Source organism: Dermacentor andersoni, chromosome 8, assembly GCF_023375885.2.
Source record: "Dermacentor andersoni chromosome 8, qqDerAnde1_hic_scaffold, whole genome shotgun sequence".
Classification (NCBI taxonomy): Eukaryota; Metazoa; Arthropoda; class Arachnida; order Ixodida; family Ixodidae; genus Dermacentor; species Dermacentor andersoni.
In genome coordinates this window covers 40,895,465-40,912,930 of record NC_092821.1, presented here as the reverse complement: position 1 = coordinate 40,912,930, position 17,466 = coordinate 40,895,465, and the positions used below count along the sequence as shown (strand labels likewise).

At 47.5% G+C, this 17,466-nt stretch overlaps 1 protein-coding gene across 5 annotated transcripts in view; it reads left to right on the top strand.

Moving 5' to 3' along the window:
• Positions 1 to 17,466, top strand: part of LOC126526403 (uncharacterized) — a 285,856-nt gene that overhangs the window by 118,383 nt on the left and 150,007 nt on the right. For all 5 annotated transcript variants that reach the window (XM_055068184.2, XM_072289645.1, XM_072289644.1 and 2 more), the window contains 5 exons: positions 8,757 to 9,873; positions 11,769 to 11,903; positions 12,935 to 13,183; positions 14,788 to 14,917; positions 16,753 to 16,805. In XM_055068184.2, coding sequence (XP_054924159.2) covers positions 8,757 to 9,873; positions 11,769 to 11,903; positions 12,935 to 13,183; positions 14,788 to 14,917; positions 16,753 to 16,805 — 1,684 coding nt within the window. The remainder of the gene's footprint in view (positions 1 to 8,756; positions 9,874 to 11,768; positions 11,904 to 12,934; positions 13,184 to 14,787; positions 14,918 to 16,752; positions 16,806 to 17,466) is intronic.

The following is a 17,466-nucleotide window of genomic DNA, read 5'->3' as shown; positions in this document are numbered from 1 at the left end:
TTCGCACAGAGTCTGTTCTCCCCAGCCTGCGCTGGAGGCATTGATTTAGTTTGGTGGTTCGCATCAACCCCGCAGTCGCCTGATAGCCACAAGTTCCTCCATTCGTACCCGTCTGCATGCACTGAGCTTTCGCTGCCTTCTGCTGCTTCGTCTGCTCAATGTATCAGTGTTATTTTTTTCGCTTTCTTTTTTCTGTTGTTGCTGTCTTATCTCTACTTTTCGCCTGTCCTCAATTCGCCCGCTTTCTTCGTTGACTTCCCGTTCGTCCCACGGGGAACCGAATCTAATAAAGCGTTCGCCCCGTTCCTTGAGTCCCGCCTTCCGATGCTCGTAATAGGCTCTGCGTAGTCTTTTACTCGCGGCAGCGCTCGGTCCTTATCACATACTCGCTCCTCTTCGAATTCGCCGTCTGCTACGCCGTGGTAGTCTACTTTTGTCTCTTCCCGAGGAGCCCTCTCAAACCCGACGTTTGTTCCTCCGCTGACGGTTCGCCCTAAACTACTTGTCGTCTGCTTCCATATAAAGCAGACGACGTCGCCTTTGTCGTCTGCTCCTCCTCGTTACGGGGCTGTCGTCTCCGTCGAAAATGTAACCTAATAAACCGCCGCCTTTCAACTTGTCTCTTAGGGCTTGCGCAAGATCGGCGCTATGCAATGCGGCGGTTTGTGTCCCGCGTTCTTTATTTCCTCCCCTCCGCCCACATTCTTTCATGCCTGATAGCCGTTCCGCCACAACCAAATGAAGCTTGGTGTTTCATATTTAAAGTCATTTCTGGCCCGCGCGCCTTGATTTCGCATTTTCTTGTTCGCTCTCTTTTCCTCCTGCCTTTATTTTAGCCTCTGTCCTCGTCTACACTTCCAGTCGTCGTTCCCGCGAACGGACTGTCGGCGGCGAAAATTGGATTTATTGCGCAGCGCAGGAAGTTGTATCTCGCCGCATTGACGTATTTCGCTGAAGATTGAAGTACAGCCCGAACCCTTATTTAAGATTTCTCGCAAAAACTCTCTCGGGAATGCGGTCATATAATAAGATTTGCCGCCGTATTCACCAGCCGTCCTCCACTCTAAGCTCTTCTTTGACTTCACACGCCTCGCTTCTCTGCAGACTGTCTTCACGGTCTCATCTTTGTAAGCACCGCTCGCAAGTATTAGTTCTGGTGTTTTCAGGCTGTATGCCCTCCGCCATCACGTTTTGTAGTCTGACGATCTCAAGCTCGGACGACATGCGGGAGGAACGAGCACAAGAGCTATATGTGCACGCATAGTGGGACCATTATCGTTCTTATCTCGACAACAACTTGCCGTCTGCCAAACAGACTATACGCACTGTTCCGAGCGTAGTCACCCCGATAGGCAAATTTCCGGAAATAGCCACTAGGCTGCGCTCAAGAGCATGTATAGAATTATCGGCGGCCTCAGCACTGAGGTTGTTAAAGGCTGCGCATTTTCTCCTTTCGGTTTCTTACACGTGTAGCAGAAGCAGGTGCCACAAATATCTTATCTCTTGTCTTACGTAACCTTTGTCGCATATCTGCATATTAGATTACGGCTTCAGAACCGGTCTCTTTTTTTTTTTTTTTTTGCACCGCGTTTACGAAGAAGACGCCCTGCAATCTGTCGCGCCGTTTGTTGAGTTGCGACGCAGCAGTTTATATCTCACCACCGATTGTTTCGGTCTTTGATGGTCCGCCTTGCCACTTATCACTATAGGGTGAACAAAAAACAAGTACCAGACAGCGTCAGCGAAGAATATCAGTCGATGATGCTGTAATACTATAATCGCGTGATGGATGAAGTGGCCAGAGAAACTTCAGCGCGAAACGGAACTGCATCGTAGCGCGTAGGAGCGTGATGCCTGCCACTTTCATTTCAATCGCCTGCAGATAGTGCGCCATCTGAAGGGACACCTTCGTATTTGCTCTCGCGGACGGATGCATAGTGCTTCGCAGCATGTGCGACGATAGCAAGCATGGGGGAACCGCTCTTGCGCGCTTTTAAGTACGCCCGGTGAGTTGTCACGTGTCCGGCAGTTTCGCCGTCTTGTTTTTTTCCTTTTGCTTCACGGAGCGTTACGCGCCGCGCAGTGTCGTACTAAAATTACTCACAGAGTTTCCCGCGAAAAGTGCGATAGTTGAGTTACCATGGGAACTATGTGTATTGAGTAGTGCATAAACTTGTCTAGTCCACGTGCTTGTTGCTTCAGATGTACTCGGGGCGTGGTATTATTATTATTTTTTTTTTACGGGTTACGGCGATCGTTAGCGCTCACCACCTCCACCAAGGATGTACCGTGAAAAGAAACACCAGCGCGAGGCTATTTACAGATTATATTGACGCAAGACGGAGCGTCGCTCGTGCTAAAGCTCTAAGTCGTGTTCGCGACGCCGTAGAAATGTCTGCTGTCGACAGCAGCTGTCCCGCATGTAGCATTATTTCTAAATTTATGAGCAATTGGAACTGTTTTTTTTTTCTTTCTTTTAGCGCGGGAAAGTGCCAAGTCTCTACCCACGTTCGTAATTATTGAGAATTGCTGCATTTGTGGTGCAGCCTATTGTTTAAAATGATCACTTTTCAAAGTCATAAAGCTGTTTGAAGCCGGAAAGACGAAGACGCGAACAGAAACTGCTCGATAAAGCATGCTTAGAGCAGTGAAGCGCGATATCATGAACATAGTGAGCCTGAATCTTTTTGTTTTATTCATCCCTCAGGGTCTCTTTCTGTCTTTCTTAACACTATTTTTGTATTACTTCTTGTTTTCTTCTAACCAAGAATTAGGAATAGCCTGCCCTAAGCGATGTAGAGTTGCCTCTGTGACGTAAAATAATAACCTTCCTTTTTTCCGCACGTTTGTGCTACGACTTTGTTGCAGATTGAATACAATGTTACAATATATGAGCGTAAACCAGTCTGTATGCAGACTGTACATAAACCAACAAATAGGTCGAACGTCGGATTTATGACACAGCGTACGTTGTAGTTATACCCTGGACGAGGGCACCTGATCAGGCTACTTAATGTAGTGTATAGCTCGCTCGTGGCTTCTGCTTCTTTTAGTGTGAGTTAAAACAGAGAAGTTTAATTCACTGCTCAAGCTTGCCATTACTGGTGAATAATTAGCTACGGCGAACTTACCGTGAGGGAGTCAACTCCAGTTACAAAGAGAAGGAGATACCAGAAACTGAAGCGACCTTACAATAGTTCCCAGGTCTGCAGAACAGAGAGAAGAGTAACAACAACCATTCGTTTAAAAAAAAGGAAGAAGAAATAAAGGCGCCCATATTTAAAAATCTCTTTTTCTCATATGTTGCGCCCCGCTATCTTTTCGAGGGCACCCTCCAGGCTCACTGCCTTGTACAAGCGCCTGGCGTATGTCTTCACCGCAGTCTTCTGCGATTACAGTGACTTGGAATGGTAGCTTCACCTCGTGACAGTGCTCTCCGTGGAAGGCGCTTTCCGCGTCCTCAGCCGTGCGGTGAAGCCCGCTGAACGAGCTAATAAGTTTTCCTCTAGCATATACGAACCCCTCTTTCCGGCGCATGAACCACGCGTTATGCAAACTTTAACGGCGCGGTCTCTTCAGAGAGTATCGCGCCGTTGCACGAAGCAGGCACTTAGAGATGCCGTACGTAGGTATGTGTGTGCCGTTTTTGCCATGGCCATAAGAGCAACTGCACAAAACTTTGCCATTTATCTCGCCTCAGTAATGCCGACCGGTTCGCTCCGTCCTTCGGAACTGCTGTGTTTAGGAGGAGCAAAGACAGGACTCAAATCAGGAAGTACACACACTGCACGGAACTCGTACGCTGTATACGACACACGGAACACGAGGACGGACTATACTGCTCTCCTCGAATTCTCGAGTCCCCTCTGTCCTAAAAAAATTGGGGTTGTGTGAATCGAATAGCATGTTCTATTCGATTCGTATTAAATTCGAAAATTCACTGTTCGAGACTGTCGAATTTTCACTTCTAATTGACCCGCCGGGGTGGCCAAGCGGCTTTGGCGTTGCGCTGCTAAGCACGAGGTCGCGGGGTCACACCCCGGCCGCCGTGGCGGCCGCATTTCGACGGGGGCGAAATGCGAAAGCGCCCGTGTCCCGTACATTGGGAGCACGTTAAAGATCCCGTGGTGGTCAAAATTAACCCGGGGTCGCCCACTACGGCGGGCCTCATAACTAAATCGTGGTTTTGGCACGCAGCAAGCCACAGTTCAACTCACTTCCGATTTCACATAATGGACATTTCAGCACTACTTGGTGCTTCTTGCAAGAAAGACCAAGGCAAATGACGGCTGTTCCAAATGACGTTGCTGCAGAATAACCGCGGCTGTTGCACTAATGCACAGTTTTTTTTTTTTTTTTTTTTTTTTTTTTTTTGCAGTAAACCTGCGAGGCTGATAACTTCGGCTCAACGCGTTTCCCGTCAGTTATTAGGAACGCCTCTCGTTTAGCCGGCCTCAGAACCCACTGTCTCGATGTGGTCAAAGCAATTTGTTATTTTGCCCGTCTCGCCGTCTTTCCATCTCATTGCCGTCTAATTTCTGTGCCTTTGAATCTAAAAAAGAATGCGTAACGGCCTCAACTTATGTCAGAGCTGGTACGCCGTCGAAAGAAATACCTTTGTTTCGACTACGTATAATTTGCAGCGACGCAGCTAAGCAGAAATCTGACAACTCTACGCCTCGACCAATGGTTGACTTGACCTCGCAATTCCATTATTTATTTATTTATTTATTTATTTATTTATTTATTTATTTATTTATTTATTTATTTATTTATTTATTTGTTTATTTATTTCAAAGTACCGTACAGGCATCAAGGGGAGCATTGAGTAAGGATGGCGACACTGAACAAATTACAAGAGAAACATATATGAGTGCTAAAAAATGTGAGAGCTAAAAATGTTTTTAATGATCATGTGCTTGCAAAACAGTGTTACAAATCAAAACGCTAAATCAATACAAAGAATTGTCGGGAAAGGAATGAAATGTACAGTTCACGGCAACATAAAAAGCGACGTATCACTCGCGCAAAATAACGTACGTAGTGCGAGCACATACACAAAATTGAAACAACAACAACGAAAAAGAAAAAGATATGGCACATATGTGACACGTATTATATGACATGACATGTGGCTCTATACCGTGCTCGTACCCAATCTAATGCCGAAAACACCGTACGTCGACTTTCGCAGCCAAAGGGCGTTTAGGATATTTAACGCGTGTTGCATCAGTGCTAATTATTGTTGCACTCTTTTATCTTGGGAAATTTCGATTAACTAGAACTGGTCAGACATGCACATCCATGTGGAAACACCCCTCGTAAACTTACTTCCCTTTTCGAAATCAAATGGCGAATAAATAATTTCCTTTTGCTCTGTGTGTTTCAGCTGTGCGGTGAATGTTACGTGACAATTTCTACCTCTCGCGGTATCCTGGCCAGACGAAGTTATAGAATGCCACATTTACGTCCACTCGAATCCCGTATGTTTTCGTGCTTTTGGAATATCGCAGTGCAACTCCAGCTTAGTGGACAACGTATTCCTAAAAATACCCTGCCCGAATCCCCAAAGCGATGCACGCCACAAAGCCGAAGTTACAGAGCAATTCTCCGAAGTCGTTCAACGACAAAACTGCTGCATCAGTCTATACATGCGGATGTACCCAAAGCCACTGTTCTGTAATGTAGTTCACGTGAAGAGACCGCAGTGTCCACCAAATTTAAGAAATACCTATCTTGTGAGTACTGAAGCTCCTAAAATGCGTAATATATATATATATATATATATATATATATATATATACGCACACACACACACACGCGCACAGACACGCAAAGTTCCTTGAGTGGCTAGTTGCGCGGTAATTTTTCGTGTATTCGCGGGCTCCTCTCACGCTCGGAAAAACACTTTTATGTAGCACGTATCGAGCAACAGAAAGCTGTATCGGGATTGTTTCATGTTGCCCTACAATTTTCTCATTCACACTTTTCATCTAATTAATATATTTGAGAAATTGATTAGTTAAGTAAGAATAATTATCTAATTAGGTGGGTCGAGAACAATAACCTGAATATATCCAAGCGACGGCAAGCAACATTGCCTTCGTTCTGTCCAGCCACGTGGCATTTGCATATGTTTAATGTTTTGCTCAAGTTACGTGGGACGCTCTGCATATGATGAACTAAATATAAATATGTCTATATAATATCTAACCTGTCTATAGTTCACTGCAAACAAAATTATTTCCTCGTAAAACATGTTGTTCTTTGATAATACTATTTTCACCTCGAAAACCACACTTCATACGCACACACACCTTTCCTGAGTCAGTCACAGCAAGAATGCTTCACTTTATGTAGATGTCAACTAGAGTTGAGTCTGTGTGGTGTGTGCGGTGACATAGAACATTACCTTATGTGCTGTACTCTGTATGACGCGGAAAGGAGCGTGTTATTCGGGTCCCTCAAGAAGACAGGAATTCCCCACAGTTCTCTTCATGACATTGTTTTCCCGGGCGGGAACCAGTTAAATAGGAAGGGGGTTTCTCACCTTCTTTTAAATTACCTGCAGGACACGGATTCGGCCTCCACATGGTGATCTTAGGAGTGACTATGTGTAGCTGTGAGGTCTGTGTCTGATTTATATGATTTATGTATTTCAAGTGTCGCTACGGTGGAGCAATTGCCCGCAGCTACTGCAAGGCTAATCCCACCAGTAGCCTACAACCACTCAACTCAAGTCAACTCTGCCTGTATCTCGTTTTTTTTTTTTATGTGTAATTGCTACAGAAGACGCGTACTTCTGTTTCATTCGGGTTTAAACAAACGTATACTCCTTGCAAGAACTTGGTCGAGTAAAATGCGCAACTAAATGTCATCTATGCGCTAAAGTGAAGGCCAAGTGAGGTACCGCATTTGACGGTAAAACCAATACAGACCTGCTTTATGGACACAATACTCATTCACTATGCTGCCTGAAAATATTAGATGTCGAAAGCTCGTTGGCCATGGATGACCTTTTGACCTCCACATAATTTGTCCGCCGCACTGCGCTTCTAATAAGACAAGAAAATGACACCCTCTTCCATTTTTGCTTTGTTCGATGCTTTATTACGGTCGCTTTTTTCGTGTTGTGGATTCCGTTGCCATGGATTGCGCATCGGCAAAAAAAAAAAGCGAAGGTGAAGAAGAAAGAAACTGAAGTGAAGACAGGCTTGAGCGACTCTAAAAACAATCTTCCAAAGTGTTTACATATGATTAGTATACCTCTCTCTTTTCTTTTTTTACGGACGTCATCGCTCCAGTCCTCGCTCTTGCACGAAATTTATGACGCCGCTGTTGATGTTTTTTTCTCTGTGGCCTTTCTTATGGCTCGCATGGCAGCAAGTCGCGAAAAATGGATCGTGATTTTTTTCGCCGTAACGTGATTATCATTTTTCTTGAGTTGTGCTCCCTCGGTGGACGGACAGGTCATATATCTTAAACCAACTCAGCCCTTTTCTCCCATCCCTTTTTTTTTTCTTTTAGCGCGGAAAATGAAGTGCATTTTTTTAGAGTCCTATGAGAACCAAGCCTTATCGCTGCCATTTTTCACGTAACTCAAGCAGACTTTCGCTGAATATCTTTACCGTATATTATTATCGTCTGTCGACAAAACTCCGGTTGCTCATCGCGGCCCTTCGTCGTAAAACAAAGAAATTCGCGGCATTGTTCATCTGACGATATCTCTTTCTGTGTTTGCATTAGGCTTTTTGCACACGGTGCTCCCTTGCTTAGGCCTTCGCAAGAAACACTTTTGATAAAGCACTTCTTTCTCCTAAATCAGGCGTATGATGTACTCCATTAACCGTAAAACTGTTCTTTAGACGACAATGAATTGCGGCGGTAAAGGTTCGAGTTAAGGGTATCGGGTTTAAATTAGTGTTATCGCTAGGCTAGCTCTGCAAGTTTTGTTTTATTATGGTGTATGCGTGTGTTTCGCGATTCTAAACTATTATATTTAGTTTTGTGACTTGCGCCTGATCGCTGAATTCGCAGGATGCGCAGGCTTTGTGATATTTTCTCGCTTTTCTTTCACTTTTCACTGTTTCAGCACACTTCTGAACAATAGTTTATTCCCATAATACTCTCATATCAACCCGCCTTATCGTCCTTTAATCATTGAGCAATTAATTATTTATGGCGAAGCCGCCGGATCAATAGTGAATCAATCCACAAAATTTCGTGCTGTCATATGCTTCGTTTTCCTTAAAGCACAGCATTATTAGAAATTTATCTGCACTGAGAATACAACTTCACGGCGTCTAAAAGTACGAATTTGCATTGATTGATTGATTGATTGATTGATTGATTGATTGATTGATTGATTGATTGATTGATTGATTGATTGATTGATTGATTGATTGATTGATTGATTTAGGATAATTAATCCTTTCATTATGGCATAAGTTTATAATACTGTGCATCACATCAAGATTATGTAGATGTGGCTAGGTTTAGTCAAAGAATCAGGCGGGGAGAAGCCTTTGCCTATAGTTACTTATTGCTGGGACACCCTGCATTTCATACCTACGTGAGCTAACGTGACATCTGTTCCCAGCCTTTTGGCTTCGATCGCACTTTATAGTGTCGAATACTCTATGCTCGAACATCACTCTATGCGTCGAACATAAAGCGCCTTTGATGGCTCACTTAAAATCGTGCGGATGATGAGAGCAGCCATTCTAAATGCACGTGCTCCTCTCGATTTTGCGCAGCTTCGACGACAGCAGCTCCATCAGCAGCGGTCTGAGCGACACCTTCGCCGAGCTGAGCACCAACGACAACCTTACCGACTCGTCGCTCAGCTCGGACCCGTACGGATGCCTCAAGCGGCGTCCCCACCACCCGGGCATGGCGCCGTCGGGCACATCCGGGGGAGCCTGCAACAAGGGCGTGCCGGACAGGTCCACCCGAAAGACGTCAGACCACCACTCTTCCGGTTCCGCCATCGTGGGCGGGGGTGGCGGCGGCATGCTGCCCACGACGACGTCCATCCGGAGCAGGAACGCGAACGTAAAGAAGACGGACAGTTCCATGCAGACCGACTCGAGCGCCCTCATGCAGCAGGGAGGGGGCGCGGTGCCCCCTCACCTGCAGTCGTCGGCAAACTGGAAGAAGTACGTCCAGCAGCAGGACTTGCAGCACCAGCAGTCCAAGACGAACTCCACAGAGTCACTCAAGTCCAAGGATAGCAAAAGGAGTGGTGGACAGTCGACGTCGAGCAAGTTAGGCAAGTCCGCGGACAGCAACCGCCACGACGCGATCCACTCCAAGAGTGGCAAGTCTAGGACAGGCTCCTCTTCCTCCGGAAGCGGAGAGACCAAGTTGAGGTCCTTTTCCGCCGACACGGCCATGATTGGAAGCGACCTGTCGCTGGACAAGATGCGGACCTCCTCCGCCGCCGGTATGGGGACGCCCGTCAGATCTTCCGGCATAGAGTACGCGTCTACGGCGGTAGTGGTGACGAACCGGAAGCTTCCGGGAAGGCCGTCCAACGTCTCCGGCGCGGGACCTCCCTCCGCGTGCATGATGGTCCCCGGGAAGCGTCCCTCCAGCACGGCGTCTTCCGGAAGTGGCCGCAGCGGCGGCAGTTCCCAGGCGAAGAAGGACGGCTCGGCGGAACTGGACCAGCAGTGCCGGACGTCCAGCCTGACGAGGACGGGCGAGCTTTCTCGTGGAACCAGCCGCTCGTCGCTCGAGCGCAAAGCCAAGGTGTCTGGAAGTACGCAGACCGGGCCCGGCGTCAACGACATGTTCGTGTCAGCCCACTCGGACTCGGAGTACTGTTCCCTGGGCAGGTCCTCGGGGAAGCATGCCAAGCAGTACATTCAGGTTAGTGCTTAAGAACACCTCCGTGCATCAACTGATTGATTGACTGAGGATAAGTTATTCGTGCGTTCAATGGGCAAATAACGTCTTTGTTAGGACGATGTGCAAAATTCCGTAAGTAGGCTTTCCCACAGATCTAACATGCGCTGACCGATATGGCCACGTTCCCTCTAGTAGCACTGTTAAAGCTCATACACGCGTATTGAAAGCTTGGACAATGCGGGGTATGGAGCCTGACATAAACGATGCCACCGACCCGCGTGTTGACACTTTACTTACGATTCCAGACCTAGGTCCGCCATTTTGGCTACGTCCAGCTAGCTGTGTGGAGAAGCACACTTGCAGGTTTTGCATATCGTCATCCGTGTACATCAAATTACCATAGCGCGGGTCCAAAATTTTAATTGCGCCACGAATTCCACCAAACATAGGGATGGTGATGACTTAACGACATCTATAGAGTAAGTTTTCGTTGCAACATCGCCTGTGTGCCACAGCCGGCACGCATTTCAGTGGCGGCATGTTTTTGGCAGTGGGCATCTGTTTGGCGTATTTTGGCAATAAGCAAACACATTTAGTGGAGAAAAACACAACATGTTCAAAGCGGGATTTGTTTTTCCGCGTTCGAAAGGAGTCCTTTTTTGTGCCATACTTTTTCTTTACTAAATCACTATAATCAGTGCAAGAACGTAATGCCAGAGAGAGAGAGAGAGAGAGAATAGGAGGGGAAAAGAGGAGATATTGACCAGAGTAACTGTCCGTTTGACTACCGTGCACTGGTAGAAGAGGTAGAAAAGGTGGGGAGAAAAGAAGAGAAGACATGAAAAGAAATTTGTCCCCACAAACGCTATTAAGGGGTTTCACAGCTACCTTTCATACAGTTCCGATGGTCCTAAAGAAAACACAATATTGTCTTTAGAAGAACTCGGGCTGACGTCGGCTGGAGCCAACGTCCCAGGAATCCACTTCAGGTTGCGGGACGATTCTTACCTTTGTTGAGCCCTCTCTGCTCAACGCCAGAAATCTCCATGATCCTGCTGGAGCGGTCGTATCGCTTGAACCAGCATTATCTTACTTACCAAGAGCCTCCCTAAAGCAATTGGGTTACTTTATTCCGTTACTAAAGGCCACTTGGCTCAGGCGGGAGCAGACGTTCGGCTTGCACCTGCGGCAAGTTGTCTTTCTGCTGCGATAGCGCGGCCGGGCGGGCCCTGTCCTGAAGGCCGTCTGCGATACGGACAGAGTGCGTCGAGCGGTGATAGCTTCGTGTGTGCTCTGTTCCCGCCACCTAGTTCGCGTTGAAGCGAGAGGCAGCACGAAGGTGAATTCGTTCGCTCCTGCAGCTGCCCGTCTTCCGCCCTTCAGCGAATTGACAGCGAGTATGAGCGGTCATCGAGCGAGACGTGTTCATGTTTGCTTGTGTGTGCGTGGCACCGTGCTTGTTGATTTAATAAGTTAGCGAATGTTTACAGGTTTATACGGCCGACAAAAAATACTTTTCTTTCTTCATATAGCTGTCTGCTATAATTTGCTATCGCAATCGATGCTTCGCCTTTTGATCGAAACTGCCACTTTATTCTTTTAAGCTTGCACTTCCACATTTTCCTCGTTATTTTCTACATCTCAATTAAAAAGACCTCGTTTCGCTATCTTCATGGTCTGTTGGCCGCATTCTGATTTAGGAGCTCAGAGCCTGTGCGTTCAGAAATGACGTCAAATATTTAGGAGAATTAATAAATGCCTCTGGCGCAAATATATTTTGTTTGTTTGTTTGTTTGTTTGTTTGTTTGTTTGTTTGTTTGTTTGTTTGTTTGTATGTTTGTTTGTTTGTTTGTTTGTTTGTTTGTTTTGATTTTGATTAGCTAGCGTGCGATGTGAAAATAACTTACTTTGCACAGACTGCCTTTGGGCCCGGTGGTTCCCCCGCCTTGGGGACCATGCGGGAGCGCATCTACGGCACGAGAACGATGCTCAACGGATCGCCGCCTTCCTACGTCTCCAATTCAGATTACGTCCTTCTTTCTGGCTTCCAGGTGAGTGGAGAATCATTATATTAAACTTGCAAACATACATAAACAGAACACTTGCGCAGAGAGAAAGCGCAGCCTCCCACTAGGAGAGAAAGAAATAAGGGGAGGAGGGAGGAAATGAAAAGAAAAAGCTGATAAAGAAGAAAAATGCACTCCAAAACGCATCACATCACAGGTCGCGTATGAGCACTAAGGACGTCATTCGAGTAAACGTGATTGACAAGACTTCTAGCGCAGCTTTCTGAGCCTCACTTCGAGTTGAAGTTTCACTTTCCGGAAATAAAAAGAAATTGTTGAGAGCAGTTCCAGAAATATGAAGCTGGTTCATAAAGCGACGGGCATTTGTGTATTTCATCATTATTTCTGCTCCCCGGTGGGTACCAATCGAAATTATATTTCGATTTAAGGGCACGCCCTCACTAAGTGCAGGCGTTCAGCAAAAAATAGGGCGCATTTGTTCGCTGTGGCGTGTCTCACTGCGCTGGGCGTAGCTTCGTTACATTAGTATCAATCCAATCGACCAAAAGAATTTCTCGTTGACAGTGCTTTTGTACACTATAGGAAGCTATACTTGGCATTTACACTGGTTCTTGTGAAGCTGTCTGGAGCCATCTGTGTCGCATATGTCTAACCATGCATGCAGTAGAAAAAGAAAGATCAGGAAAGGCTAAAAAGAGGTAAAAGGTAAAAGGTAAAAGGTACCACTGAAGTCCCACAGGTAACGTTCATCACTCGTTTTGTGCATACCAAGTGCAGTCGGAGACTTCACCAAGGCTTATAGTGCCTGCACTTTGTTAGCGCGATATCATGAACGAGTGCCTGAAGCGGGGATTGATGAGCAACAGAAGGGGAACGTCAGCGGCACCTTTTGTGGGGGACACCTGAATTTGCCATAGCGAGTCGTTTGAGTCCCAATTTGACGCGGACACCTTCTATAATTTTTTTATTTTTTTTCTGGCATCAGCCGCCGTGTTAAAGTCGCTCGTTGACTTATTCGGTCCAAAGCGATTCCGGCGTCTCTCCTTTTAACGCAGCACGGCACGGCCCCGCTGCGGGACCGGCCGCGCCTGTCGGTGCCGTCGGCCAAGGGCTCCGAGAGCGACAACTACATGACGCTGGACCACTCGAGCCCGTACGCGTGGCTCCGGCACAGCCCGACCTCGGGCTCGGCGTCCGTCGCCTCGGCCCCCGTGGGCCGGAGTCCATTCGCGGCCGGCGCGGGCATCGCCGAGGCCGACAGCATGGAGTCCTTGTCTTCCACGGCGTCCAGCGCCCACGGACAGGTGAGGCAGTGCTGCAGGCTGGCGCAAGTCGGTTGGCTTGTCCAACGCTGGCGTCTCTGCACGTGCTACCCTGAGGGAGCAGATTAGCGCAGAGGCCCGCCATCTTGCATGCACACTGAACGGACCGTTGCTGCATGCAGACTGATTATGATATGGCGTATGGCGGGATGCGACCATCTCGTCGCAATCGCATTAATGTTACCTTCATCATTGCACATATTAAAAGCACGCGCGTCTAGTACACGCACTGAATATGCTTTATAACTGTGATAACTTACCGCTTCGTTTAGAACGTATAGACCACACGTCCACTCCGTTTACTGAACATTAAAGCACTTGGGGTTGGCAAGAGGAAGAAGAACCGGATAAACTAGGACTGCGAGCATTGATGAGGTCATCGCACAAGTTATACATATTATGCTGCATGTTCGATCTATTTCAAGTCACCAGACGGGCCCTCAGGTTCTCTAGTTTTTTTCTTGTCATTTTCTTTTGTGTTCGTTACTTCACACGTGACTTTGGACTTGGGATAAAGCATAGCATACCTGCTATATATACATACATAGCAAGACCAACCAGATGAGGCTCGCAGCTTGAACTAACCCCCTCCTATGCGTTTCCTCCTCCCGTGTTTCCTCCCCTGTGCCCTAACATTCCCCGCACCTTCCACAAACTCCGCCCCCAATATCTCCAACCCCACCCCGACCCCGAGTGTAGTGGTCGTCTGTGATGTTATCCCCCGGCGGGACGCCCGAACTGTCCGGTCGACGGCGCCGTCGCGTCGCCAACGTCATCGTGTCCGGCACCGCCACCTGCCCCGGCCGCATAGGCCGCTCCCCTGGCTCCTCCTCGCGGTCGGCCAGCAGCGTCCCGCAGACCCCGCCCGAAGACGACGACGAGCACAGCTGCTGCCCCAGTCCCGCCCCGGAACCCCCAACAGCCCGAACCCCCTCCTGCCCCCCGTCGCCCCTGGGGCGACAGGTATACACGCACGGTCATCCGCAGCACGCCGAGCACCTTTCCACTTCCTTCACTCTGCACGAAACCCTTTCCTCTTCCCGGTCTCAACGGCGGAGAAGGTTGCCGAGCGGGCACGAACGCCGACAGGATCCAACTGGCAGCACTGTATGCTTCGACGACCATAGGCATATGCAACAAAAGCATACGCGCATGGCCGTTGTCGCGCCTAGACTGGCCACAGAGTATTAAACGATGGTGAAGCCCATTCCTCTTCGCTTCCTTCTCCGCATTGACACCTCACCTCCCTCCACCTCTCCCTATAAGCTGGCTTTCCGTAGGCGACAGTGCGCGAATTTACCGTAGTAGTAGCGCCGTAGTGTATATAGTATCTTGCGTCAAGGCAAGCACAATGTGCTTCACGTAGGCTCAATGCGCACGACGAAAAATATACATATACGCCTTTGCGCGTGATGCTTTTGGCCGTAGGCATGTGGTAGCGTGCAGCATTATAGCTAGCCATCAGTCCAGTCTCACTCTAGCGTTATAGTTTGCGCCTGTGTACTACGAGACAAAGCAAACTTGTGCTTGCCAGAGGCGCGCCGTGCTTACACGGTTCTTTCGTGACCACGAATCCGCCGACGCAGGCTGCCTCCCGGTACATGTACCTGTCGTCGCCGCTTCACAGCGCTACCTCCATGGGGACACGCAACTCCATGAGCATGTCCCACTATGCCAGCGGCCTCGTCTCCAAGATGGCGAACAAGGACGACGATGGTGAGCGACGAGCACTTATACGCACTATCTTGCGTGCCGCACATTGTGAGAAAAGAAGCTTAGTAAAAGGTTAGTGACTGCAGCAGTCACTCCATCTCAAAGACCCTCGCCAACGTTTTTACTAGCTGAATGTTCACGTAAGAGGACACACAGATACACCGAGGTCAGTTTAGTACATCTGTGCTCCATATTCCGTGCCGCAGAGTTCCCTGCTGGGAACAATAGGGGGAAATGTGGCGCTGCAGTCGTTCTACCAGAATGGAAATCATAGGTAGTACACAGATCTTTTTTATCATTATTTACGTAAATAAAAAATGACATTTTGGCACCATCATGTGGTAGCGGTGACTGTTTTTTGTATGAGCAGCATGGAAATTTATCTGAGAAACACGTTATAAAATGTCGTTACTATCAATTCTCGAAGCACGAAATGTCGCAACGGAGAAATTCGGCTCAACATTTATTGTCGGTTAAATGTCGTAAGCACAGTCTGCTCGATGGAGACAACACTCGTATGGATGGAATTGATTCAGTGTGCTCGTTGCTTATGCCTGCACTTAAAAGTGCTTGCAACGGCCCACGTACGATTTAAGAACAAACTGTGGGCTCCGAAAAGCGAAGTGGCCTGGCGCAAGCGGACAGCATTGGGCGCCGTTTGATATTTATTTGACTCAAAATATATGTTAATGCTCGTCGGTGCCGCCCGCATAGTACGAAAACATATGAGTGAGTTTTGCAGCATAGCTTATTCACAACGAGCTCTCGCGCACAGTGGTGAACCTGGGTTTGAAACACTCAGAGGGGGGGGGGGGGGGGGGGGGGGGCTAAACCATCGGTGATAAGACGCCTGATGTTTCCATGGGCTTCCCTTCTTGATGATGTTGTTTGCGCGGCAGAGGGCGCAGCCGGTGTTATTGGAACGACCTCAGTGAAGGTCACATCTGTATACCTAGCCATAATCAGTCGCGCATTACCTTCATTCTATTGTTCACCATGAGAAGCACGTTGTCTAACGTGTCTTTTGTTTTGCGCTGGCACGCAATACCGTTTTTTTCATTGATGTCACCTCGTTACCCTTGGCAGCAGCTCTTGGACATGCAATTGAATATAAATGATAACATTATACCTGTGATGCCCAACGCTATGCATGCTACACCGAGTTTCATACCCCAGAATTTAATTTTAAGCATGGGAAGCTTATCGCTTAGCGTGTAGTTGCGCTTTTGATGCGCAAGAGCGTGTTTTCAGTTGTCGACAGTTCCCTAAACCAGTTACTAACTAATTATTTACTCTAGTAGTCATCTTTGAATTCGAATAATCGTTGCTTTTTGTGCAAGCAATGGCCAGCAATAAAGGTAAACAAACTGTGCTAATTTTCCTCGATGTGGAAGTGTGTTTGGGTCTTATTGGGTTATGTCGTGTATACAGACGTATTCGTTTTGCAGTTGAGCAGTGTAGCTTGTAATTTATCTTGATATATGTTAGCGCAATGAAAAGGAAACACACATGCGTGAGGGCGAGACAGGCGCGGCGTCCTTGTTTCCTTCTGGTCTGGTGACCTTTCTTTCCGCTAATGTGCATCAAGTTACCTGCATAACTAACGCACCCCGCAACAAGGTTTAGTGAAGTTGCCTGATGTTCGCTGCTCAGACGTCACCTTTTGTAGCACAAATGTTCTCTTAAACAGGAAGAGCGTGCTTTAATCAATGTTCTATTCGTGGATGTCTGCGGATACAAAGCACGCTTTATAACAACGGTTATGTAATGGCGTGGTGATCGAAACACTCTGGTAGACTGACAGTCATGTCCTGTTTTCTCTTCTCTGTTATTTGCAGCCCACGGTTCGTCGCTGTCCCTGGTCTCCACAAACTCGTCGCTTTACTCAACGGTAAGCCCCTATGAGGAAACCGATCACGCTTGCAATGTTCTATAATTTATTAGGAAACAGCCCTGACAGGGGGCGCAACGCAGTGTTCTGTGCCTTCTTCTTCTGCGGTCTGCGTCCCGTGTTAGCTATTAAAGTACGCAGGATACCTCGTAGGAAGGTAGCCACAAAAGAATGCAAATTCAGTACCAGGAAGACACACCAAAATCAAATGAATACTGAACATGTAGTACTTATGAGTGCTAAGAATAAACAAACGCGCTTCCTCCAGACAGCAGTCACAGCATCATTGACGCACGTAGCCCTCCGCTGTTTACGTTCTGAAGGCTTTTTCGTAACCTAATTTCGAAATACCAGCGGCTTGATGCAGCCTTACATACGCCAATGTGAAAGAGTAAAAATGGCGCTGTCTCTATCTTATGCCTGCAAATGTTCTAATCTCGCCACAGCATGTAGCCTTGTGTCGATCTTCACCGACTCTCCCATTCCGCAGTAAAATATATACTCGTATGTTACTCTAACAGATTGACCATGATAAAGTATATAACGCATGCAGGTTAACTCCTCGATGAGCGTTAAATGACCTGCCCAACTTCAATTCTCCATTGTAATCTCATCCTGTATACTTCAAATTTTATTTCCATATATATATATATATATACGC